The sequence below is a fragment of the Rhinatrema bivittatum genome, chromosome 2 (assembly GCF_901001135.1).
Source record: "Rhinatrema bivittatum chromosome 2, aRhiBiv1.1, whole genome shotgun sequence".
In the NCBI taxonomy this organism is placed as follows: domain Eukaryota; kingdom Metazoa; phylum Chordata; class Amphibia; order Gymnophiona; family Rhinatrematidae; genus Rhinatrema; species Rhinatrema bivittatum.
The window spans coordinates 201,301,047-201,327,602 of NC_042616.1; the positions used below are offsets into that span (position 1 = coordinate 201,301,047).

A 26,556-nucleotide genomic window follows, 5' to 3' on the forward strand; every position below is an offset into this window, starting at 1 on the left:
GAGTGGCACCCGCTGAAGCTAGGCAGATATTCAGAGTTACCACGTAGCAAGATATCTAGCACTTATCTAGCTAAGTGCCATTTTGAATATGGGTCTCATTAATAAATGGTAATGGTAAACCCACTGCATACCAGAAAAGCAAGGATGTAACTCTGCTTGAGAGATATTGTTTCATTGTAAAAGAAAGCAGTCAATCCTGTCATTGGCAAAAGTGTAAAGAATCTGCAATATGACAGTACAGCTCAGTTTTACAGACTATTTTCTTTCTCAGCAGGTACCTACTGCACAGTCATCCATTTCCCAGATGCTTAGTTTCAATTGCTGCATTAGGATCCCCATTGCTGGTTGGTTCAGAGCCAGACACTCCTGTGTGCTTTTTTCAGCTGTGCAGTGATATCTTCACTTGCAATGCATCATAACAGTTTCAAGCTCTTATATATTGATGTGATAAGTGTCCTTCCTCTATTGTATTACTTTTTAAATAATACCCTTTATAAAGAAGGGTTTTAAAAATGATCAAATTGTGTTAGAGACTTAAAATGGAAATCAGGGACTTTTATTTCCACTTCTGTAGACAGTGAGACTTATCCTACCTAACTGCAAAGCCTTCTACTTATAGCAACATTTAATTTTTCCATGAGGGTGGAATGGAAAATGACTCCACTTTCCATAAAAATGGACCTAGAAAGTTAAAAATGGTTCCCTTTTAATTAATTTAACTTAGCTGTTGCAAAATGCCAAACTAATTATCAAGAACCTTCAAGTATCTCTCATTCTCTGTTGCTCTTCTGCAGTTACTTTTAAATTACTGCTTGATAAAGATCCCAGTTGAAGAGTCAGCCTCTGAAAATTGTGAGGAAGAATTGAGAGGGAGTGTGATATGTTGTGGACTATTGTTGACTAACATTTGTTGAAACCAAGGAAACTAAGAACATTAATTAAATAGAGCTTCATTCTTAAGTCTATGCATTTGTAGTAAAAAAAAAAAAAAAAAGACCAGTGAACATCAGAAAAGAAAATATCAGTACAGTTTGTTATTTTGGCTTGGTTGCCATTGTTCATTCATTTTGTTTCAGTTCTCTAGTCCATTGATTTATTTTGTTATATTGTTTCAATTGTTTCCATTAAAGTCAAAGGGAGAAGCAATGCATCTTATTTTTGGACTCTTACATTAGGATTTTGTATCCCATGCTAATGAAGGCAATAGCTATTAGCCCCCTCCCATGTAGTGCAGAGCAATGTTCTAGCTTATCTCAAGTTTTCTTAGAGCTGGTCAGTGGTGGCATAAAGTTTCCAGCACTAGCATTAGTCTATGGGCACAAGCAGGAATTTCAGTGCCTGGTCATGTAGTCAAAATTTATGCATGCAAAACATGATTTGTGGTAGTTTTTATGTTTATAAATTAGGAGTCCAAGAGACTCCTTTTTCCCGCCTGAGTTAAAATATGCAGTCAGCCTATGCAAAGACTGAGCATCCGTTTTATCTCATGTCTGCGTACTCTTTAACTCCTGTGTTAGCAATAGCATACAATTTGTCTACTGTATTGGGAGTTACTTTGTTGTTGGTTTTTTTTTTACCATGCAGGTTATAAAACTTTGCGCTGAATTTCAGTGTTCAGTTTTACAGTGGTCCTTTTTACATTGAGCTCTCTAAAACTCTCATCTTATCAGTGACCAAAATATTTGAGTTAAACACCTTAAACTGTTGCTGGTATTATGCTCAGGCTTGTGAACCCTTGGGCCGATGGGAGGATGGTATACCTTGGAGGAAGATCCGTAGGTTCTCCCGGCGAGTGGCGAGGCAGCAACTGAAGATGTGACCAGTGGACCCTCGGCACTGTAGACAGGCGTGACTATGGAAGCGGACGAAGATTCGTGACGCCGAGGAGCAGGGGTGTGTCTTCGCCACTGGAGGTCCGCGGTCCCCCCAGGAGGAGCCCGTAGGGACCCGGACCGCTGGGACTTAGGTGGACCTTTGAGAGGTCAAGGAGCAATCATATGGTGCAAGGGCTGACTGGAGCTTCACCCCTGGAAGCCTGTAGGGACCCGGGCCACTGGGACTCAGGTGGGCCCTTGGAGATGATGGTCAGGAGGAAGTCCAAGGTCGAGTACCAGAGGATTGCCACTTACCAGTCTGAGGTCACACACCGAGGGATCACCACTTGCCAGTCCGAAGTAAATACCAGGAATCACCGCTAGCCGATCTGAAGTCAATACCAGGAATCACCTCTAGCCAATCTGAAGTCAATACCAGGGAAACCAAGACGAACTGGAACAAGGAATCAAGGAGCTGGAACTCACCGAAACAAGCAGACTCAAACAACTCTCACAGGAGACGTTGCCAAGTCAAGGAATGGTCAGAGGAAGTCTCCTTTTATACTTCCTCGGGCCTTGTGGATAGGAATCAGCTGAAGGCAATTAAAGGGACGAGGTCCCTTTAAATCTAGTGTAGAGGCGCGGCCTTGCTCCTAAGGATGGCGGCGGCCATCTTGGATCTGGGCTGCGGAGGAGAGCAGCAGCGGCCATGAGGGAGGAGCAGGGACAGCTCCGATCCCGGCGGCCAGCCCGAAGGCCCGCGCCGCCGCGTGGGGGTGCCGAGCTTGGCGCAGGGCAGTCGGCCCCGACGCTGCCGCTGGCCTGGTCAGAAGAAGAGGTAGGGGGGCGCAGCCGCGGACGGCTGGAATACATCTGTGGAATTTATTGGTTGCTATTCTCATTGTAGTTAGTATGATGCTCAACATATAACCTTCCTATAGAGTAAAGTTATCATCAGATGTCTCCAGTTCATTGGGAACACTGAGCCAGTCCTGATTGTGTCCCTGTTGCATTCATGGACTTGTTTTATTTTGTCTAGGAAAAGCAGGAGTGGAGGTGTATAGATATAATGGATAAATCCAGTGCTGACTCAGACTGTCCCTGGTAACCTGAAACCATCTGGTAACCTAACTTCAAAGAGACCTTCAGTTTAGAGGAGAGGTATTTAAGGTGGAAAGCTGTGTTTTGAGAATATCCACACTCTCATATCAACTGATAAAAATATTACAGGTGTTTATGAAGAATACTTCTCTTTGAGGCTATATAAACTTCCAAAAAGCAGTGAATATTTCTTTTTATTTTATATTGATTATATTTTTACATATAATTCCACAAAACACTTCTTTGACACAACAACATTGAAAACAAAATTATTAAATGCACAATGAAATAATAATAAACAAATTATCTTAATCAATGCAACTAGTCCACAGAATAAGTGGATGGACACATATACAATTCCAGAAATAATGTAACTATGCATTAATAGTCCTGGTAAAGGGCCAGTACCCCTGTGAGATAGACCTGCAACACAATATTTACAGGGACCAGATATTAGATGACAACAGCAAAAGCAGACAATGAAGTGGCAGATAGCTGCAGGACAACCTCGGAACTCAAAAAAGTGACCAACTGAGAAGCTTTGTTGAATATATATGTAACTGACAAATATTTATGTATCCTGCTCTTGGTTTGAGCTCCACTAATGCAAGGGCTACAGTAATGCCTGAGGTCTCTTTCTTTCACAGCACCGCTCCTCTTTTTCTTTCCTACAGTCAGATTTTTAAACCCTGGATGCTGGGGCTCCACTGGCGAGGAGGAAGATCTAAACCTCCAGGGCCCACAGTGCTGTAGTGGGAATTCAGGATTACATTTCAGATACTCTCTCATTCACAGTTCAGAAAATAATAACAGAATGAAGGATCTTACGGTGTTGAGGGCACCTTGAAAGAACATAGCCACAGTCCAGTAGTAGTGTTCAACAACAACAGGCTTACTCTAACATAAAAAACAAAATCCATGCCAAGACAAAGAAGATCATTAATATAAAAGCTGCATTTTCTCTGTCCATGGTGCACCTCCTCTTAACTCTTCTCTTCTGATCTGAATCAATGTCCAAGATATCCTCTCTTTGAAGGGTGGGGCAATCATAAACAAGGGATAAAAATGGAAAACAAAAATTCTCCGTGCTTCAAAATAGGATACAAAACTCCTTCTCATCCAGTAATCTCTGCCCTACTGGTTGGGGGTTGAGGTAACTGAAAAAATCAGCTTGTATAGCAAGGGTGTATTGGTTTCACCCTTGCTATACAAGGTCAAAATCACAAAAATTCACAAACTCAGCTTCTTGAATTCTTTTCACGTCTCCTCACTCGGTGAGCTGTGAAACCTACCAAAAACACTTCTCCACTTCACAAACCATGAGACCCATCAGAAATATTTTCAAACTTCTCAACAGAGGCTTCTCCTTTAAGCCTCTTTTCAAGAGCTTCTCCTCGAGAGCTTACTGCTCACCCATTCTATAAAGCAATGGTTCTCAACCCAGTTCTTGGGACATACCTAGTCAGTCGGGTTTTCAAGATATCCATAATGAATATACAGGTAGATTTTCATTTACTGTTTCTATTGTGTGCAAATCTGTCTCATGCATATTCATTGCAGATGTTCTGGAAACCTGAGTGGTTAGGTATGTCCTGAGGACAGGGTTGAGAACCAGTGATATAAAGAACCAGACCCAATCCAAACCAGGGGAAGGACTAACTATGGGAGAGGATACCAAAAATAAAAAATCCCAAAAGAATTCAATAGGGAAAAGTTTAGTGAGAATGCAACCCCACCATCACATTTACTAAAGCATTTACTGAGAAAGAAAAGCCAAAAAAGGCCTTCCAATTGCACAACTCTAAGCCCTAACAATAAAATTATTATTCATTTTTGGATATAGAGATGGCTATATTTGGAAATACCATAATTTTTGCATTCAGAAAGAGGCCTCTTGATACATAAAAAAAAAACAAAGTACCCAATCTCTATCTGGTCTAAAACAAAGTTAACAATTAATTTAGCAGGTGAAGGGTTCTCATCCTCCCAGGGCTGGTGCAAGGTATTAGGTGCCCTAGGTGATCCTTCAATCTCATATCCTCCCCCTTACACACATGTCTTTTGGGTACAACTCTAGCACAGCATTCCCCACACTGGATCCACCTCTCACTCTAATCTTGCCCTCTACCAAATCCCACAGTCCCCTTCCTTTACTTCCTTTACACTGTGGACCTCAAGAAGGTCCACAGTGTCCAGAATCTCATTTCTTTATGCCCCTGTCCAGCATTTCTCCTTTCTTCTTCTCCCTCCATCATCCTCCTATTTCTTCCCTTCACTCCCTGCTCAGCACATCAACATCATCCTCTTTCTCCTCTCACTACCTGACTAGAATCCATTTCTCCACCCAACACACACACACACACACACACACACACACACACACACACTCTCTCTCTCTCTCTCTCTCCATTTGCCCAGAATCCTCTGTCCACAGCTCCCACATCTACCCAGCTTAATCTCTGTCTCCACCATACACATCTACTTAGCATCCATTATCTTCTCTCTTGTGGTGTTATGCCTTAAAAGTGGATAGGTGGCACCCGAAAGGTTTTACCTGGTTCACCTAATGGAAGAACTGGCACAGCTTCCTTGGCTTCCAGAGCCTGTGTTTAATCAAGGAAATCTAAGGTAGTTTCACAGCTAAGTAGAGGAGTGTGTTGCTTCCATGCAGCCCAGAGGCCACGATGTCTTCCCTGCGCTGGCAGGGCCGCCGTAGTCCTGCCTTCGCGACCCGGAGGCCGCCGACATCATCTTCCTCTCCTGTGCAGTCGGAGCTGCTGATGCCTCTGGCCTACCTTGCAGCCTGGTGCCACTCCAGCCTGCTCTCTCTTCGTGGCATGGATGCCGCTCTCCAGGGTCCTGCCCTTCTAAGCACACGGCCACGCCTCTTCTGTTTATTTAAAGGGCCACAGTGGGGAAGGCGCCGTGGCCCTGATTGTTAATGTCATTAGGGCATCTCCACTTCTGCCCTATTTAAGGGCCCTTCGCCAGTCCTCCATTTGCCTTCGCAAGGAGCTGCCTGCTCCTGGATTCTCTGCTGTTCCAGCTCTTCATCCAGGAGACATCTGTGATCCTTCCTCACTTCTTCAAGGCACTCTGTTCTTTGTGGGAATTCCCTTGTCTTTATCTGTGGTTCCTAATCCTTCATCTTCATCTTTGTTCCATGTCCTGGTCTCTCATTGGTTCCTGCGTCCTCGTCTGTCCTGTCTTCAAGATGTTCCTGTCTTCAGATGCTCCAGTCTCCGGATGCTCCTAGTCCTGATGTCCCTGGTCCAGAAGTACCTGATGTTCCATGCTTCATGATCATGAAGTTCCGAGTTCCAAGTTCTGAGACCTGATCTTGATGTCCTATGTTCCAGTCCTGATCCTGATGTATCCGCTAGTTCCTAGCTCTGGGTCCTAGCCTCACTTTGCCCGCCGGACCTCACCTCCAGCCGACCTTCCTGGGAGTAAATCCGTTTCTGATCCAGTGTCTGTTTCCAGTGACTGGAGTCCTCTTCTGGCTGGATTCTTCTTTGAGTGCTGCCCATATTCCTCCTTCGTTCTGAGTCTCAGTCCTGCGCATGTCCCACTCTCCACGTGGTCCGTGACCAACCTCTTCAGGTTGTGTAGGGTGTACAGTGGAACAGGGTGGTCCGTGACCAGCCCACAGGGGGCTGTATAAGGATGGCCTGAGGGGCAGTGCCCACCTACGTCTCCAAGTATCCTCGTCTCATCCAAGTTCCAAGTATCCTTGTCATGTCCAAGTCTCCAAGTATCCTTGTCTTGTTCCAAGTTCCAGTTCCATTGTCTATCCTCAACCTCTGTCCATCCTGTCGCATCTGCCATTTCTAGGCGGCAGGTACAAAAGAGCTATTGAGTGGATGGAGGGCTATCCCAGAGACCAGCATTGCATTGTTGGGTCTCTTCTGGTGCATGCAGGTTCGGCAGAGGTCAGGGCTTCTGGTCTTTAGTCGGTCCACCCAAGCATGGACATGTCTTGCCTGCCTCGGCGCTTCCTCTGATCTCCTCTGCAGTTGCACTGTGGCCCAAGGACACACTAACCTCCTCGGAATTGGGACCGCTCCCTAGCGCTCTCGCAACACATGGCTTGTGTCACACCAACCTGACATCAATTGGGCTATGCTGCAAATTGCCAGGTGGAGTCCTAGCTGTCATGAGCAATGCCTTGCCAAAGTGTCACCTGTCATACTTATGGTACAGACAGTCACCTCAGAGCTTCCAGAACTGTCATCACAGGACCCAAGTTTGCAGATGTTTTCAGCAAACAGCAGGCAGAGGTCCTCCCACCTCATCACTCCTACGATTGTGCTCTAGTCTTGGTCCTTGTCAAGGTTCCACACAGAAGGAGAGTATACTCATTCTATGGAGACAGAGTCTATGACCAAATATATTAAAGAAAACTTGGACAGAGGCTTCATTCTCCTTTCTTCTTATTCTGCAGGGGCCGGATTCTTATTCATAGGGAAGAAAGACAGGTTTTTTTGTCCCTGCTTTAATTATCATGGTCTTAAATCTAGCACTAAGAAGAATTGCTGTCCTTTTCCCTTGATATCCAAATGTTTTGACTTCCTGCAGGGCATGCAAGCTTTTACCAAGCAGGACCTTTGGGGGGGGGGGGGGGGGACGACATACAACCTGATCAGAATCTGGGAGGGCGAAGAATGGAAGATTGTCTTTAATGCTTGTGATGAACATTATGAATACCTAGTGATGCCCTGTGGACTGTGCATTGCTCCCGCAGTCTTCCAATTTATGGTGAATGAGATCTTCTGAGACCTTCTCTACTCCTATATGGTCATTTACATGAATGATATCCTAGTTTTCTCGAAATCCTTATTGGATCACTGACATCAGGTCCTCCAGAGACTTCGGGAGCACCACCTCTACATCAAGTTAGAGAAGTGTACCATACATTATCTCTCATTAAGGACTACGTATGAACCCAGATAAATTAAAAGCCATACAAGAGTGGCCCTGGCCAGTGGGCCTTAAAGCGCTGCAGTGCTTCCTCGGGTTCACAAATTACTATAGGCAATTTATCCATGATTACTACTTATTAACAGCCCCACTCATGGCCCTAACTAAAAAAAGTTCAGACATCAAGAACTGGATCAGGGACCCTTATCAAGCCTTCAAACGTCTCAAGAGGAGATCACCCTCAATCCGTGTCTACATGTCACTGAAATAAGAATGATTAAAAACAAAAGGTATAGAGAAACAAAGTTCTTTTATTAAAATGCTACAAAATAATATAAGGTATACTGATAAAGACCCTAATATCCCTAGCTATACTCTATGACTATCTTAAACTATAAATTTTTTATTTATTCTAATAAAGATTTCTCCAGCTGTGGCTGTGCAAGACAAAAACTCAAATCAAGGAGAAAGAGAGAGAGATAAAGCCAGCAAGGGAGAAAGAACACATCCCTTAAACAGCAGCCAAGCAAGCAGTTCCACTCACCATCTCCATGGGTCGCTAATGGTTGTGGTTCACTGAAATAAGAATGCTTAAAACCAACAGCTGTAGAAAAAACAAACTTCTTTTACTAAAATACTACAAAATAATATAAAGTATACCTTGAAGAGAGAGGCAGCATGAACATAAGAACATAAGCTATGCCATACTGGGTCAGACCAAGGGTCCACTGAGCCCAGTATCCTGTGTCCAACAGTGACCAATCCAAGTCACAAGTACCTGGCAAGTACTCAGACATTAGATAAATCACAAGCTACTATTGCTTATTAATTGCCGTAAAGTCAGTTTATGAATTTTTCCTCTAGGAACTTATCCAAACATTTTTTAAACCCAGATACACTAACTGCTGTAAGCACATCCTCTGGCAATGAATTCCAGAGCTTAATTATGCGCTGAGTGAAAAATAATTTTCTTGAATTTGTTGTAGAAGAGCTATTTGCTAACTTCATGGAGTGTGCCCTGGTCCTTCTATTATAATCTGAGAGAGTAAATAACCAATTTACATTAACTTGTGCATGTCCTTTCATTATTTTGTAGATTTCTTATATCCCCCCTCAGTCATCTCTTCTTCATAACTTCTTTAGCCTTTCCTCATAGGGCAGCTGTTCCATTCCCCTTATCATTTTGGTCGCCCTTCTCTGCACTTTCTCCAGTGCAACTAAATCCTTTTTGAGATGTGGTTACCAGAAATGCACACAGTATTCAAGGAGCGGTTTCACCATGGAGCTATACAGAGGCATTATGTCATCCTCCATTTTATTTGCCATTCCGTTCCTAATAATTCCTAATATTCTGTTTGCTTGTTTGATAGCCACAGCACATTGAGCCAACAATTTCAATGTATTATCCACTATGCCGCCTAGATCTCTTTCCTGGATGGTAACTCCTACAATAGAACCTAACATTGTGTAACTACAACAAGGGTTATTTTTCCCTATATGCATCACTTTGCACTTGTCCATGTTAAATTTCATCTGCCATTTGGAAGCCCAGTCGTCCAGTCTTGCAAGATCCTCCTTCAATTCATCACAATCTGCCTGAGATTTAACTACTCTACATAATTTTGAGTCATCCACAAATTTGATCACTTCACTCATAGTACCCCTTTCCAGATCATTTATAAATATATTAAAAAGCACCGGTCCAAGACAGATCCCTGAGGCACTCCACTGTTTACCTTTTTCTACTGTGAAAACAGAGGGGCCGGTTTTAAAAGATGCACGCTCGGGGTACATTTGTGTGTGCCACCTGCCGAGCGCATGTTAAAAAATCCGGGGTCAGCACACGCAAGGGGGTGCACACTTGTGCACCTTCCACGCGCCAAGCCCTAGGGGAGGCATGATGGCTTTCCCCGTTCCCTCCAAGGCCGCTCCGAAATTGGAGCGGCCTTGGAAGGAGCTTTTTATTTGGTCCCCACCACATTTCCCTCCCTAAACCACCCCCCAGCCCTACTTTATTTCGTTGAGTTACGCCTGCCGCTGTGCCGGAGCACTCGGCCATGCTCCCGGACTACCCCAGACCGCCACCATGCCCCAGCTATGACCCCTTCCCTCCCCTTTTTCGAAGCCCCGGGACATACTCGCATCCCGGGGCTTGCGCACGCCGCTGAGCCTATACAAAATAGGCTCGGCGCGCGCAGGGGCAGATTTTCTCAGGTTAAGCGTATATGTTACGCGTGTAGCCTTTGAAAATCTGCCCCTAACCATTTAATCCTTCTCTCTATTTCCTGTCTTTTAACCAGCTTGCAATCCACAAAAGGACATCACCTCCTATCCCATGACATTTTAGTTTTCTTAGAAGCCTCTCATGAGGTACTTTGTCAAACACCTTCTGAAAATCCAAGTATACCACATTTACCTGTTCACCTTTGTCCACATGTTTATTCACCCCTTAAAAAATATAGGAGATTTGTGAGGCAAGACTTTCCTTGGGTAAATCCATAATGGCTGTGTCCCATCAAACCATGTCTATCTAAATGTTTTGTGATTTTTATTCTTTAAAGCAGTTTCCACATTTTTTCCCGGCACTGAAATTAGACTCACCAGTCTACAGTTTCACAGATCACCCCCTTGGATCACTTTTTAAATACAGGGTATATATTGGCCATTTCCATTCTTCAGATACATCAGATGAATTTAAAGATAGTCTACAAATTAATTGAAATAGGTCTGAATTTTCATTTTTTCATTCTTTCAGAACCCTGGGGTATATACCATCCAGTACAGGTGATTTACTATTTCGTTTGTCAATCAGGCCTTCCACATCTTCTAGGTTCACCGTGATTTGGTTCAGTTGATCTGAATCATCACCTATGAAAACCTTCTCTGGAACAGGTATCTCTCCAACATCCTCTTCAGTGAACACCAAAGCAAAGAAATTGTTTAATCTTTCCATGATGGCCTTATCATCTCTAAATGTCCCTTTAACCCCATGATCATCCAACAGTCCAACCAACTCCCTCGAAGGCTTTCTGCTTTGGATAGATTTTAAAAAGTTTTTATTGTGAGTTTTTGCCTCTGTGGCCTAGCTTATCAATGTCTTACTTTTAACTTGCCAATGCTTATGCATTATCCTATTTTCTTCTGATGGATCCTTCTTCCAGTTTTTGTATGAAGATCTTTTGGCTAAAATAGCCTCTTTAACATCACCCTTTAAAGATGCTGGTAATTGTTTTGCCTTCCTTCCACCTTTCTTAATGTGTGGAATACATCTGGATTATACTTCTAGGATGGTACTATTTAACAATGTCCATGCCTGTTGCACACTTTTTACCTTTGTAGCTGCACCTTTCAGTTTTTTTCTAACAATTTTTCACATTTTATCAAAGTTTCCCTTTTGAAAGTTTAGTACTAGAGCCATGGATTTACTTACTGTCCCCCATATTATGATCACTATTGCCAAATGGCCCCACCAAATCCTGCACTACACTGAGAATTAGATCTAAAATTGTCCCCTCTCTCATTGGTTCCTGAACCAATTGCTCTATAAAACTGTCATTTATTCCATCCAGATCATTATTTTTCTAGCATGCCCTGATGTTTCACTTACCCGGTCAATATTGGGGTAATTGAAAATTACCCCAATATTACCACGTGCTTCTATACAGGTAATTGAAAATTCCCATTATTACTGCACTACCAGTTTGGTTAGCTTCCCTAATTTCTCTTAGAATTTCACTGTCTGTGATTGTGTTATGCTGATGCTATGCAAAGCATCAATATAACAATCTTTCTCAAGTAATTTAACTGATAGCAAGACTATATATAAGATTTCTACATTTGTTTCATCCACCCCTATGCTAGATTACATATTTGCCAACATTTCTATAATTGGTTTTCTATTATAAACAAGTAATATGAATGAACATATGGAAATTTGTTCTTGACTTCTATGCTAATTATTCTCATCTCATACGTAGATGAGGTTATCTATGACTCTCAATGAGATGGAATGTCAACTGGCTTTGTTTCTGTTCAAAAATGCTCTAATCTTACATGGAATGTCAACTGGCCTCGCATCTGTTCAAAAATGTTCTATAGCCTTATAATTCTGCAGCTTTTATCTAACTTATAGAAGTCTTTTTGTCTGGAAAAACAAATACAAGGCTGAAACTGTAATTTTGTTAGTACTTACAAAACTATTTATGATCAAATAGCAAAAACTTAGGAGAACAAGAATAATGACTTCATGTGTGACATGTCTAAAAGTGTTTCACTGCTTCTTCACTGCTTTCATGTCTGTGATGGGGGCTTGTAAACACCACAGCATACATTACCCAGATCGACCCAAGCCATTCATCCTGTGGGTAGATGTGTCTACCCATGGGGTTGGCATTGTCTACCTACAGCATAACCAGCATGGTAATCTCATGACCTGTTCCTACTAAAAGGTTCTCTCCAGCAGAGAAGAATTATACTATTGGTGAGCTACTAGCAGTCAAATTCACTTTAGAAGTATGGCAACACTTGCTGGAAGGAACCAAGCACCCAATAACTATATATATGGATCTCAAATAGCTAGAACATCTACTACATGCACAGAGACTGAATCCCCAGCAAGCTCATTGTCATTGTTTTTTGGGTTTTTTAAAATTCTTTATTTATTCAATTTTTACTTTACAAAATAAACCAATGTTTGTAACAGAATAACTCAGGTACATTCACAATATCATTCATCAGTATGATGAAAAGAAAATATTTTCTATATCTTATAATAAGACACATTATAATATTCTCAATTTTAACCAGAAAAAAAAAAGATTTCCAATATTCTTACCATATCTTTTACTTTCAATGGTTCTAAATAGGGGGGGCTGAAAGTAGGAGTATTTTTAAAATGTTAACATTTTTAATTAGGAAATAAAGGTGGCATGAGCATAGAGTATCTAGTATATCTCTATAATGACTGCATAGGGGTTGAGGTACTGGGTTTCTTTGAATCTATAAAGTTTCTTAAATCATCAGGAACAAGAAAAATATAACATTCATCTCCCTTTCTTAATAGGTGCTTACATGGAAACCGTAATAAGAAGGAGAGAAACCCATTGTAAGCACTTCTTGACAAAAAACTAAGAAACTCTTTCTTCTGGCTTGAGTTATTAAAGCCATATCTGGAAAAAATGTTTATAACATTATCAAGAAATTTAACTGGGTATTTTCTAAAATAAACTTTCATTATTTTATTAATAGCATGTGTTGAGATTACGGATACCAACAACGTGCCCCTATCTAGAATTTCTAGATCTGAATTTTCCAAGAAATGTGTTAAGTTCTCTTGAAATTGCATATTGGTTTGTCTATTTGGATTCCTAGACTTCAGCAGAAAATAACATGTATTAATAGCTGGCATATTATCACTTAAAAATCCCAGTCCTTCTCAAAGAAATCTTTTCAGAGTAATGAAAGGAATTTCTCCCAGAACTCTTGAGAAATTTAGGAAATGTAAATTCAGATTTTTTGCATTATTTTCAAGATGTTCCAACCTTCTTGCAAGCATCTCTCTAACTTTTGCTACAACAGCCTTAAACTCTTCTGTTTTTTTTATCTCTTTTCTCTAATTCCACAACTCTGTCCAATACATTTTCTACTTTACTCTGGGTTTCTCCCATCTCTCGTTGTTTTTTTTAAAGTAGTTTGGTCAAACTTTCAATTTAAATTCCTCATTTCCATGGTAAAATCAACCATCATATCCCACAAGCAGTCCAAGGTCACCACAGAAGGACAAATGGGGGGCCCCTTGACGTCTCCGCTTCCAGCTCCCCCATCAATACCTGCTGCTACCCGGTTCCCGGGATCACTCGCGTTCACTTCCACAAGGGGATACGTGGTTAAAGTTGTCAAATCACCTCCGTTCTCCACCAGGATTGCTGCAGTATCCTCAAATTGTAATGCCTTCAGGGGTTTCTGCTGAAGCGGTGTCTCTTCCGATGTTTGGCCTTCTGCTCCGTATCCAAGAGCGGAAGTGACCTCACTTCCCGGTCCCTCAGCGGTGCTTCCCCCACTTTCCCTCTGTGCTGGCGGCCTCCTTAGTTCGGGGCTCAGCGAAGCCTCCTCTGCTGGCAAAGGTGTCTCTCCCAAGGCATCTTGCACATCAGGATCCTCAGTTGCTGGTATGTTACCAGGTGTAGACATAAATTTGATTATCTCCAGATTGGTATGGGCAAAGGTTCGGAGGGATATACCCTCACTTTGCCCTTCCTTTTCATAGACATAACTCTTATTTTTGAAAATATTTTAGGAGAAACCAAGTTCAGTTCTCAAGAGCATCTAGCTCTCGGTGCCATCTTGGAAACACCCCTTTCATTGTTTTTTAATTGGTTTAACTTCTAGTTATGATACCGTCCCGCCAAGAAAAACTCATCAGCAGATATCCTCTCATGCTCCTTTGATACTGAGGGTTCTCTGTAATCTCCATGGCATATAATTCACTCTGCAAAGATTGTGGTTGCTGCCACATTCACAGTTCTCCCTGGAAAGACTGTGCTTCCACAGTACCTTTGAGAGAAGATTGTTTAGTGGGGCATGACTCCCGCTTGGTGGGTCACCCAGGTATCATCTGAACCATGAAATTAATCAACCAGTACAACTGGTGGTTACAGATGAAGATCAACGTGAAGTGTTAAATTGAGTCCTGCCCTGCATATGCCATGAATAAAAGTGTGCAAGCATGATCTTTTGGTTGTTACAGCTGCTGCTAGCTGCCAAGAAACCCTGGACCTGTTTGGCCACTGATTGACAATCCCCTCTATGATTGCAACGCCACCATATGGGTGGTAATGGATCGATTTTCTAAAATGACGCATTTCATACCCCTTCAGGGGTTCCCACCTGCATCTGAACAGGCTGAACTCTTTATCCAACACATCTTCCATCTGCACGTGCACCCTCTTCACATCCTCTCAGACCGGGGAGTTTAGTTCACAGCCCGCTACTTGAAGGGATTATGCAAGAAGTTTGAATTACATTGGATTTCACCTCAGCTTACCATCCCCAGAGCAATGGACAACCAGTAAATCAGAGTCTCAAGGCCTTCCTACAAGCCTACATGAACCAAAGGCAGGATAACTGGGCCTCCCTTCTCCTTTGGATCACATTCACTCGTAATAACCATGTAAATAATTCCACAGAAGTATCACTCTTCTACATCATATTTGGGTGCCATCCCCACATACCCAGAACTGTTCTGATCCCTGATTCTTGCCCAGCAGCTAACTTGGCAGGTATGGAACTCATGAAACTGTAGCAGAAGACACACAAACTCTTAGAACAGGCGGTGGAGCATTTTAAGAAACATGCAGACAAAAAAAAAAATCACCTGGTGCATCAAATTTGCTTGGGAAGCCTGGTTGGGCTCAGTAGAAAAAATAATTATGCTTGAGAAGGTCATCTTTGCAGTTCACACCACAATTCATGGGTCCATTCCCTATTGAATGACAACTGGGCCCTGTGGCTTACAAACTAAAACTACTGGTATCTTTATGAATTAATGATGTTTTTCATGTCTTATTGTTGAAACCTGCCAGGCCAGGCTGACTACCCTTCCAGATCTTGGACCTGACTACAATTGCCTGCCACCTGGACCTGACCCCTTGCCTGGACCTGACCACACCTGTTCGCCGTCTGTCACAACCTAGGCCTGTCTCTGACCCCATTAGTCTGCTGCCTGTCCTGACTCTGGTGTGCCTTTGGACTTTAATTTGTTTTACCACCCTAGACACCTGCCTAAGTCCTTACGACCAACAGCACCCAAGGGCTCAATCTGTGGGGGAAGTGGCTGGTATAGGTGAAGCTCAGTCTGTCCCACTTCAGGGACGACAATCTGCTGCTGGCATAGGCCTTGTGGGTTCATTCACAAGACTGTGTCAGTTATGCCATATCACACATTGCTCAAGCCTCCGCTACACTTCACAGGTAAAACTGTAGAGGATTATGAAGAGCGATCTGAATGTAGTCAATAAATAGCTGCAATCTTGCTCCAGCAGTGAATATTTTAAACATCCCATTATGTAGTATGTTGAGTCAGCCCTGTTTCTTTTATCGTGAATTTAATTTGCAACATCTAATAGGGATGTACATATATTTTTAAAGAATGCAAAATATTCAATGAATAAAGACTTTTTTGTTTTGTGCTGAATGGAATGAACCTAAAATAGCCTCCTAATAAAATACTCAAAACTGTGGGGTATTTTCATGATTGTCATATTTAAGCAAACAAAAAAATAAACCCAAGACTCTGGAAGGACCAGGTCTCAGTGTTGGGCCCAGCTCCAAGGCCTGGCACTGGGGCTAGCACTGAGGCCTGGTCCCAATAACAATGCCTAGCCTCATCACTGAAGTCTGTCTGGTCTTAGGGCCTAGCCCTGAAACTTGCTCCCAGCCCAGTGCTGGAGCCAGGTGCTGAGTCCTGGTCCTGCTGCCAAGGCCTAGGCCAGGTACCAGGACTAAGACTCAGCCCTGAAGCAAGGCCCTTTTGCCGAGGCCTTGGCCCAGTCCTGAGGGTTGGATCCTGTTGCTGAAGCCTAGGCATGGCCCAGAGGCATAGACCAGTCCTCCTGACATCTTATGTCTGGGATCTTAAAAAAAAATGACACCATCTGCCTGAAGGATGCGCTCGAGTAACATCACTTCTGGAGTAGAAGTGCCATTTTGATTCATACATTTCAATGATCATTCATCAAAATGGTGCCACCTGCTCCAAAGGAAGGTGTTGCAGTGATGTCAGTTTGTCACCATCCGCCAAGTTGATTGCATCATTTTTTGAAGATCCCAAGCAGAAGAAGATATCAGAAGGTCTGATTTTAAGCTTCCAGGCTTGGACTAGACCTTGTTGATTTTACCAGCCTCAGGGCTGGGCCTTGATGTTGGGCTAGGCCTCAGCAGTGGGATCAGGCCTCCAGGCCAGGCCTTAGCATCAGGCCATACCTCCAGTCAAGGTCTCAATGCTAGTATCAAGTCTTAGGGCTGAGACCAGGCCTCAGGGCAAAGTCTCAGTGCCGTGGCCAAGACTCAGGGCATGGCCTCAACACTAGGACCAGGTTTCAGGGTTGGGTCTTAATGCCAGACTATTCCTCAGGGTTTGACACCCTCTACCTCCATTGTAAATACATCATGGTTGGTGAGTATTCCACCATTGGGTTCTTTTTCTGGGCATTTGAGCACAGCTGGGAACCAATGTGCTCTTATTATTAGTTCTGTAAAAAGTTTATTCTTTTAATATTTAGCAGTTTCTTTTGTAGAAAACATTTGTTTCTTTTTAATCATGTTCAGTTTTGCACTATTGAGTTGTATTTAATTCTGGAGGCTGCATCTCTGAATGGATAAAGATAGGCAACCAAAATGGTGCAAGGTCTGCCGTATATGATGAGACTCAAGGACCTAAATATATATATATGCTAGCGGAGAGAAGAGACACACAAGATTTGTAGAGACATTTAAATATTTAAGAGGTATTAATAATGACCTTAAAGTATATTTTTTTCAATGGAAATTGATTTGTAGAACTCCAAGAGGATAGACTTAGGAACAATATCAGGAAAGATTTTTTCACAAAAAAGGTGGTAGATACCTAGAATGCCCTTCTGGAACAGGTCGTAGAAGCTAAAATGTTAATGGACTTCAAAACGTTATGGGATAAACACTGAAGATCCTTACTTGCAGAAATCAAAGAGACAGAGAAATTATGACCTAATGGTACAGTAAGTCATGAGGGTAGCCTAAGAGTAATCTGCATGGAGTGGTGGTTATCACCCTAACAGCAGTCGTATGCCTGCACTGCACTGAGCTTCCATGATGGCACTGGGATAAACTGCATGGATTGATCATGGTTAAAACCAAAAATTCAAAAAGCATGCGGACACTAGATTTTGGAATATGCCTTTACTAGTTCTGGCAGTTGACTGTGTGGATTATTCGAAAACTTGGTAATAAACCATGTTGGAAAACCTAGGTGTTGAAATTAGGATTGGTCTTGTAAAAGTCTTAGAGGAAAGATACGAAGTCCTGACATTGCCTACCAGTGGAGATGATAGAGACCAGATTCTGGGCATGTTTGGAAGAGATATAGAAAGTGGTAGTGGTAAAATAATTGAGAATGAGTTAAAAGGCAAGATGGCTGAGTATTTGGAGTTGTTGTTGGGTTTTATATGTGAATTTATATGCTCATCTTCTCCAAGTAGAAGAATCTCAACTGTGCAGACTGGTCTTTTGTTTGCCATTATTTACTATGTTATGCTGATCTGCCTTCTTTTTATTTGCTATGCTTCAGATTCACAGGAATCAGTGAGTAAATAAGAATACTTATTAAGAGACTGATGTACTAATTTGCGAATGGCTTCTCAAATGCAATGAGACATGGAAAAGCACAATTTTGCATAGACTTTACTGCAGAGCTAGCCACACTTTAATACATCAGCCTCTAAGACAGAAATCTTGAATTTAGGATGAAAAAGACTTTTATATTTATATATAATGTTATAGAGAATGGCCAATTGTGTCTCCTGTCACACTTCTGGAACAAGTCATTAGGAGAGTACTCCAAATTGACTTTTTCAGATGTAGTCTGAGATTGAAAGTACTTCTGTGGAACCTCCATATCTCCTGCAATGGACATAGAATACTAGTTTTTTGACATAGTCACCATTAGCTTCACATAAGAAAAAAATCCATTTTAACTAGATCAAATCTGAAGCAGTTTACATCCCACCAGTGAACATCTTAATGAGGTAAACAACACATGATATGCACAAGTGGTTATAAAATATAAAGTTGCAGGAACAGTGCTTGTCTGATGGCTGATGGATAGAGACATACCTTTGGTTTCATTTATTTCATGTGTTTATGTGCATACATTTTCTGCATGCATAAAATATGATTTTTTTGCAAAGTACAACTTACATGCATAAGATTTAATTTTGAGCACATAAAAAAGCTTTTACATGCATAAACAACCAAAATGAACTGAAAAACTGAGCTAAAAAAGGCACAATTAATGAACAAAACAAACCAAAAAATTGTTTGCGTTCACATCCCTACTGATTGATGATATCTCTCACTTATACCAGTATCGTATCAGGCCAAAATGGGTCTGACTAGGCCTTTCAGCAGGCCCAACCCCACTGTAGGGATCCTACCGTTTACCTCCTACACCATGGTCTGTTTGGCTCTCATTCTTATACTACCTTTCATTATCATCCAGCTTGGATACTGCCTTTTCCCATCGGTTTCATTCTAATATACAGAACGATATTGTAGAGGAATAGCTGGTCCTACATAGAAGGGTACATAATTAAGATTGTCTTGATTACTTTATTATGAATGGGATCTGGGTATATTGCATCAAATACAATGGTACGGGACAAAACATAGTGAAGATACAAGAACAGCAGTTTCTACCTAACAAGCACATATCTGTAGCCAGCTTGGTCCTCACCTACAGCCACTGCTTCAATTTTTAGGTCCTGAACTGAAACCAGAAGTCAGCAAGCTCCCAGTGCTGCAGCCAATGACAGTGTAGACCAGAGACACACTGGCAGCAAAAATAGAACAGCAGGACTGCTGCGAGTGGGCGAGGCAGAAACCACATTAGGAGCAAAAGCCTCCACTTCTTTTAGACAAAATATGCATCTTCGCTTCTTGTCCTCCTTTTTTTTTAAAACCAAAATGCACACTACAGAAAAGAAACTAATTAAACAAAACACATTTTTTGCAAGTCCTTGCTCCGCAGTCATCATTAGTGCCCTTCTCATTTCACTTGAGAAGGTTTGAGAAGTACACAAAAATAAATATTCTGGAGTTTGTGGGTGCATGTGTGTGTATTCTGTATATGTTCATATTCTCAATATATGCATTTTATACATGCCAGTGCAAATATATTTTAAAGTGTGTGTGCATCTGCTTAGCATATTGTTTGGGTTTTTTTTATCCAGTAGTTTCTTCCTTCTTTTGCCTCAAGCTCAATCATTACTATTATTAGTAGTAGAAGTAGTATCATGATTTGCATAGCATATACCAGTTGTATGTAGTACTGTAGAGACATATAAAATTGACAGTCTCTACTCAATCAGAATTGACGCCTTCTGGGGATATGGCACTGTGAGCCTTCACTTGCAGTTAACCAGAGTTCCCCCGCCCCATTCCCTCCCACTCTCCCCACCCCTCCTCCAACTAGGCCAGTCATCACCGTGATAATTTATTTATTTGATTACATTTCTTTCTTGCATGTACTGCTAAATGCTCTAAGAGAGTTACAATTACATCAGTACATGCAAAATATAAAACAATGAATTTGACCTACCAGAGCATAGTCAGACACAAAGAAGAATGCCAAGAGCACCAACCTTGACAATTCTAATAAAAAAAAAAAAAATTCCTCAGCAGCAGCCACAGACTGTAGCTGCCTCTCAAATTCAGTAAATGAGAATCCTTAGTCTGGTAATAGGTATTAATGTTGATTGATGACTGGGACTTCCTCCTTTAAGGGGTGAAAATACTGACACCATATCATCTCTAGAATAATAGAGCTATAATAGACATACTGAATGTGTGTGTGTGTGTAACCTGCATGTATGTGCACTTAGACACATTCAAATATTCATGGCTGACAATGGGTTAATTTGAGAAGTCACGTTACAGAACTGTGGTTTGAAAGACAGGCACTGGACAGCTGTGTTTGCTGTGGTATTTTTAAATGCATTAATGCAGGCTCCAATCACTCAGCCATGCTTGACCTATTTTTGGCTTGGGCCGGCCATTGTTCTATTTATGTTGCCTGTGGGCCACACTGTTGTTGATTCATATGCAAATGAGTTATCACTAGCTTTAGCCAAGTTTACAGAGAGAGAGAGAGAGAGAGAGAGAGAGAGAGAGAGACTCACACAGACACTATCACAGAGGAAAAAGAGAAGGCAGGACACAGAGAAAGACACTACTTGTCGAAACTGAAGTCAATTTAAACCTCTAGAGTTTAAAAAACTAGAGCAGAGCTTCCATTGGCTATTTGTTTGGATTATTACATTTTTAGGAGATTTTTGTTTTTAAACGAGCCTGAAGCACATTCTTTCCTCTTCTACCTCTTCTTGCTTGTAGAAAACTTAATACAGAAATTGAAGGACAGTGCATTTTAAAGGGTTCCTCTCTCTCTCGCTCCCTCTCTTTTTTTTTTTTTTTTTTTGTGTGCATCAAACCCAGGTTCTGCTAGCAGCCACGCCTGCGTGAAGTAGCTGCTCTTGTAATATGTACACAATATTTATTTATTAGTGTATAGTTCCTGAAGAGAACTAATATTTGCCAAAGTGCATTATCTCTCGCCACCCCCCTGTGGAGGAGGAAGGACTAGGGGGGAGGGGGTAGCTCCTCACACTCCCGTACAGTGCAGTGATGAATCTTTTATGTAGCTGAAGTACAGACTGATTGGAATATGCTGCAGACAATTTATGAGAGCGAATCGTGTTTTTCCTCAGATGGGGTTTCTGGACGTGAACAGCTCTTGGCTCAGCAGAGAATGCACAGCATGCTCAGCTCAGGTAAGAGGCTCTTGGGCATTTAAATCTTCTCTGTCGTATGGGGAAATTGCTGCTCACATTTAACCTGTCAGTTTTAGAAACCCTTTTTTTTAAGTATTTGGCTTTGTTTTGCATTCCTTATGTTTCCTGTTATAATTATTGCTTTCGGATCAGTTCCTCGGGGTTTTCTCTAAATGGTATTTAGGTCTACAGCTAAAATCACACCACAGAGGATTGCCTGCCTGCCTCTGTGACAGACTGGGAGCCAACACATTTTAGTTTGGGGTAGAAAACAGGTTTGGTATGGCAGAATTTGACTGCTGTAGTTTACAAGTATTTAGCAGGGCAACCTGACTTCAGCTAGTTACAACCGTGATATGTTACAAAGGGGCTTGCTTTAATGAGAACCAGTGCAGTAGGAGTACTTTTTAATTCTGTCTTCTTGGATCACAGTACTCACTTTGCTCCTAATAGGACAGAGTTGTTGATGATTGCTGCCTCTCTGAAGTGCAAGGTTATCAGTCTGCTGCTGCTGCTCAGAGCCAGCTGTTCTTCTGTTTAGATATGTAAACATGAATAGACCTATATTTACAGTATATGATTACTTTTCTTAGACTGAGAGGCTGGTAGAAAGGCACCTTGATTCCATCAGGCTATTTTTTCAGGATTATTTCTTAAGCTGAAATCTTTCTCTTACTTATAGATACATTATTTTGCTTTAGACACCTATGGTCAGCCACAGATTTGTTGCTGATTGAAAATACGAGTTAAACGTCTAGGAAAGAGAAAACGTTTGAGGATAGTGGCTGCTAGAGCTGTTTGCTAGAGTGTTGGCATTTTCTAGTTATTTGGAGATGGGCTCAGTACATTGTGAGTGTCGGATGCACTGAGAAATTGAAGAACAGCTTTGTCAGTAGCTTAGGAGCAAGTTCTGGACTTCAGCCTTTCTTATTTTGTCTCACTTGTGCTTGACTTTGGTTCAGATTCTCATAACTTTATTGGCATGACAAGTTTACATTTGTTGCTAAAGCAATACATAGAATGATTAAAATTATAAGGGAATGAAACAAATTCCAACATAGTAATGAGGAGTTGAGCAGGTTTGATCTAGTAGTTCACTAGTACGCCTTATTTTGGTTTCTTTCTCCCATTGTTACAAAAGTATTCTGCAAATTAATTTCATAGGAACAGCATGATATATGTGCAGGATGTTCTCATACCTCTTTCTTAGTGAAAGGTCAGAACTGTGTATAAAGGGTTAAATAAATCCCCTTACTTTTGTTCTACTGAAATTGAAATGAAACTTCTTTTTTTTTGTTTCCCATCATGACACTGGCTTTCTGTTCTGCAAGGCTCCACTTGCCTTTTTCATACAGCCTGCCTCCTCCCACCTGATGTTCACTTTTCAAAAAGGTGCCTGGTTGCCTTTCCCTGGTATTTTACATAGTTTTAGAGCAGTGGTTCCCAACTCTGTCCTGGGGACCCCCCCCCCCCCCCCAGCCAGTCAGGTTTTCAGGATATCCACAATGAATATGCATGAGAGAAAATCTGCATGCACAGTGTACAAATGTGTTTGCTGATGTCTGGTGAAACTTTTCTCTCATGCATATTCATTGTGGATAATAGCCTGAAACCCCCCTCAGGACAGGGTTGGGAACCGCTGTTCTAGAAGCTGCTTGTGCAATCCTGGTAGAAGGCGATTTCTTTAAAAAGAAAGCCCCAGGTTTGTAAAGGCCCCGTCGAATGAGAGATATTTTCGCTGCGAGCCTTGCGTATTTGCTAAGCGTACAGTAATCTATTTTCATCATCGCAAACCAATACGGCCTCAAAATAATTTTAGACGGGGAGGAGGAGAGAGTGGCTGTCACACTAAGTGATGCCAAGCTCGATGTGTTCCTTTTTTTTCTTTTCCCTTTATAATGCCATGGGTGAGAGAGCTTGCACAAACACAAAAAGGCTTGCAAAGTTGTTTCTTAGTACATTTTGCTCTGCTAGGAAGCAAACCTTTTTGTAGCCTTTTATGTTTCCAAATTGTAGCTGCCACTCCGCTCGTTTCTTAATCTGCTTTTTCTTTTTGGAGTACTTTTTTTGGATACTCATCCGTCTTGCTGATGCAGCCCTCTCTAAAGATGAGGAAAAGGCCATGCATGTACATTACTGGTGTTGATGGTTGGTTTCTCTCTTTAACGGTACGTTTTCATTGGCCTAGTCATTTTGTTTCTCTTTGTTACTTTTGTAAGTGGCCTCTACAAGTATGTGAAACAGAATAATTTTCTGTTCTTCTCCTTAACTAGAAATGCTGGATAGATAAAAGTACCTGCCTGACTTGGAAGGAAACATGTCATTTTCAGAAAGATATAATTTAGCTTTCTCCTATGGAAGTCAGAATGTCTTAGGAGCATTTATTATGGGGATGTAAAACTTCCTCTAAAGCAGAAGGTAAAGGGTAATGATTTTTAGATTTTTTTTTACAGAAAATATAGGGCCGGATTTTAAGAGGTATGCCTGATTTTCTAACATGCGCGCGCAATCACGCGCATGTTATAAAATCCAGGGTCGGCGCGCGCAAGACAGTGCACACTTGTGCACCTTGCGTGTGCCGAGCCCTAGGGGAGCCCCGATGGCTTTCCTTGTTCCCTCCGCGGACGCTCCGAAATCGGAGCGGCCTCGGAGGGAACTTTCTTTCCACCCCCCCCCCCCCAGCCCTACCTACCCCCCTTCCGACCTTTGTTTTTAAAGTTGCGCCTGCCTCTGGGTAGGCGTAGGTCACGCACGCCGGCCGAGTGCCGGCATGCGATCCCCCGGCACAGCCACTGTGCCGGAGGCCTCGGTCCCACCCCTGCCCATCCCCTGGACCACCCCAGCCTGCCCTCTCCCCGCCCCTTTTATCAAGCCCCAAGACATACGCGCGCCCTGGGGCTTGTCCGTCGCCGGACAAGCCCCAGGGCGCGGCGCGTGCAGGAGCGGGTACTCACGGTTATGCGCGTAATTTACGCATGTAACCCTTTTGAAATCCACCCCATTCTGTGCAGCACCTGATGTGCCTGATCTTTTTTCTATCTATGTTTTTCATCTGTATGTACATACTTGTCTACATTTCAAATTATACACTTTGGGATCTGTTTTTCAACCTGTGATGTTATTAGTCAATAACCCTTGTTGCAAATGGGAGTTGTGACAAATAACATGCATTGTCACGTGTTACGAGTTGATAGTAGATCCCTTTGTGTTACATGCCTAAGTTTGAATCTTCTTGTCTAACTCTGAGAGTTATGGGCATAAGCTGAAAAATGACCTGGACATAAGCAAACACATTTTGGAAATTAGTGCTCAAGGTAAAGAACGCCTTTGGAAAATTTGTATACTCCATGGAATACATATTTCCAGGTTTTTTTTTGTATCCCTGATTTGTTCCTTCATTTTATATGACCCCGGCCTCAGATGACTTGATTGAATGACTCTCAGGAATCAACACTAGCTGGAAGGCAATCTCCTACGCTGTCTCTCCTTAGTGACACTACTTTAGCTGTGGTCTTCCTGCTTTCCCAATGCCAACCTCTTTGACTTACAAACTAAACTCATGGAGGGCAATTTTCACACCATTTCTCTGGATACAACCATATTTTGCCCATGGTAATTGGCTCTTTGAAAATTATCCTCATGCATTGTTTGGAGGTATGGCTACAGGTTCATTTAGGTTGGATTTTCAAGACTATGTGTTCTGTTTTGGCGAGAAAAAGCACCCACAGAAAATGCAGGCACAAATCTCTGTGGGTACATTTTCCAAGGGCAATAATCAAAGCAAAACTAACCAGGTAGTATTGGTACAAACCTTGAGGGTAAACAGTAAGTGTGGAGTTTGCACCATCACAGGCAGTTTGATTATTGACTCCATGACAAACACACACACACACGCACAAAAAGACATTTAAAAAAAAAACAGTCATGGCTGGAGGCATGGCTTAGGCTGTAGTGCTTGGTGCAGCAGTCTCTGGTTGGGTCTAGTTTGTGATTTATTTTTTTTAACAAGTCATTATTGTGTTGTCATGTTTTACTTTTAATTCATGGGTGCATTTTAAAATAAAGTCCATGGGTTCTGCATGCAGTTTCAATAGGAGAGTTCGCAGGGTTCAGTAATATTATGGTCATTGGTCATAATGATCTAGAAATGACAATGATGATGAATGAACCAGTCACTGGTGTTATGGGGTTGCAATAACCTAGGATATGCTTTAAAACAGATCATATTTAAAAATGAAGGCCTGGCTTCTATCAGCAGGACAATCTACCTTACATAATGGCAGGCAGAGGAAGGTTTTTGAACGTGTAGTTTTTCATTATATACTTATAGTGTCAAGTAGAGCAGAATGAACTCATGCTCCTCTCTACTAATGCTGCTGAGCAATATATATATCCCTTCTTTTTTAATTTTCTTTTTCTATTTTTGGCACTTATATCATGTTCTATACCAGGGTGCTGTATAACAAATGACATACGGATACAATAAGTCCCTCCCCAACTGAGCTTATAATATTATGTGGGGACCTGAGGGAATTTGGGATAAAGTAACTTGCCAAAGGCCAGAAAGAAAGCCAGTAAGAAAAGGACGAGTTGAACCCTGATGTTCTGGCTCTTAGCCCAGTAGGGATATGCAGCACCAACATTTTTGGTTTGCTTCATTTTTCATTTTGTGAGGTTTTATTCATTTTTATTTGGTTCGATTAATGTTTGTTTGTTTTTTTTGTATTCACTTTGGTTTGTTTGCCAAACCAAAAAAAAGCCCATTAAACAAGAAAGAAATTCCCCAAAAGACATAAAAAAATGAAGTGATAAAAAACAGGTCTACAGCAGCTCTGGTTGGACTTTCCCAAGCCAAAATTCTGCCCTGATCCCTCCGCATTTAAAAAGTTAGAGGGCTTTCTATGGCCGTTCACCAAAATGGCACTGGCAGCACTGGAGGAAGGCACTAAAGTCGCATCAGTTCTAGGATCTGTGCAGAAATGACTGGACATTGTTCCTGCCCTTTTAGAACCAGTGTCCAGGAAGGGGGTAAGTGGGGGCTAGGTAGGGTCTCCCTGACTCCAGCACTTTTAAATGGTGGGGGGGGGGTGGGGGTGAGAGAGGGGATCCGGCTCTGATACTGAGCCCAGATCTGGACTTGGCCC

At 42.0% G+C, this 26,556-nt stretch overlaps 1 protein-coding gene across 3 annotated transcripts in view; it reads left to right on the forward strand.

The window, feature by feature from the left end:
- The window catches only part of HDAC9 (histone deacetylase 9), a 993,428-nt gene that overhangs the window by 561,628 nt on the left and 405,244 nt on the right, over positions 1–26,556 (forward strand). For all 3 annotated transcript variants that reach the window (XM_029589041.1, XM_029589039.1, XM_029589040.1), the window contains exon 3: positions 21,350–21,412. In XM_029589041.1, the coding sequence (XP_029444901.1) occupies positions 21,350–21,412 (63 nt within the window). The remainder of the gene's footprint in view (positions 1–21,349; positions 21,413–26,556) is intronic.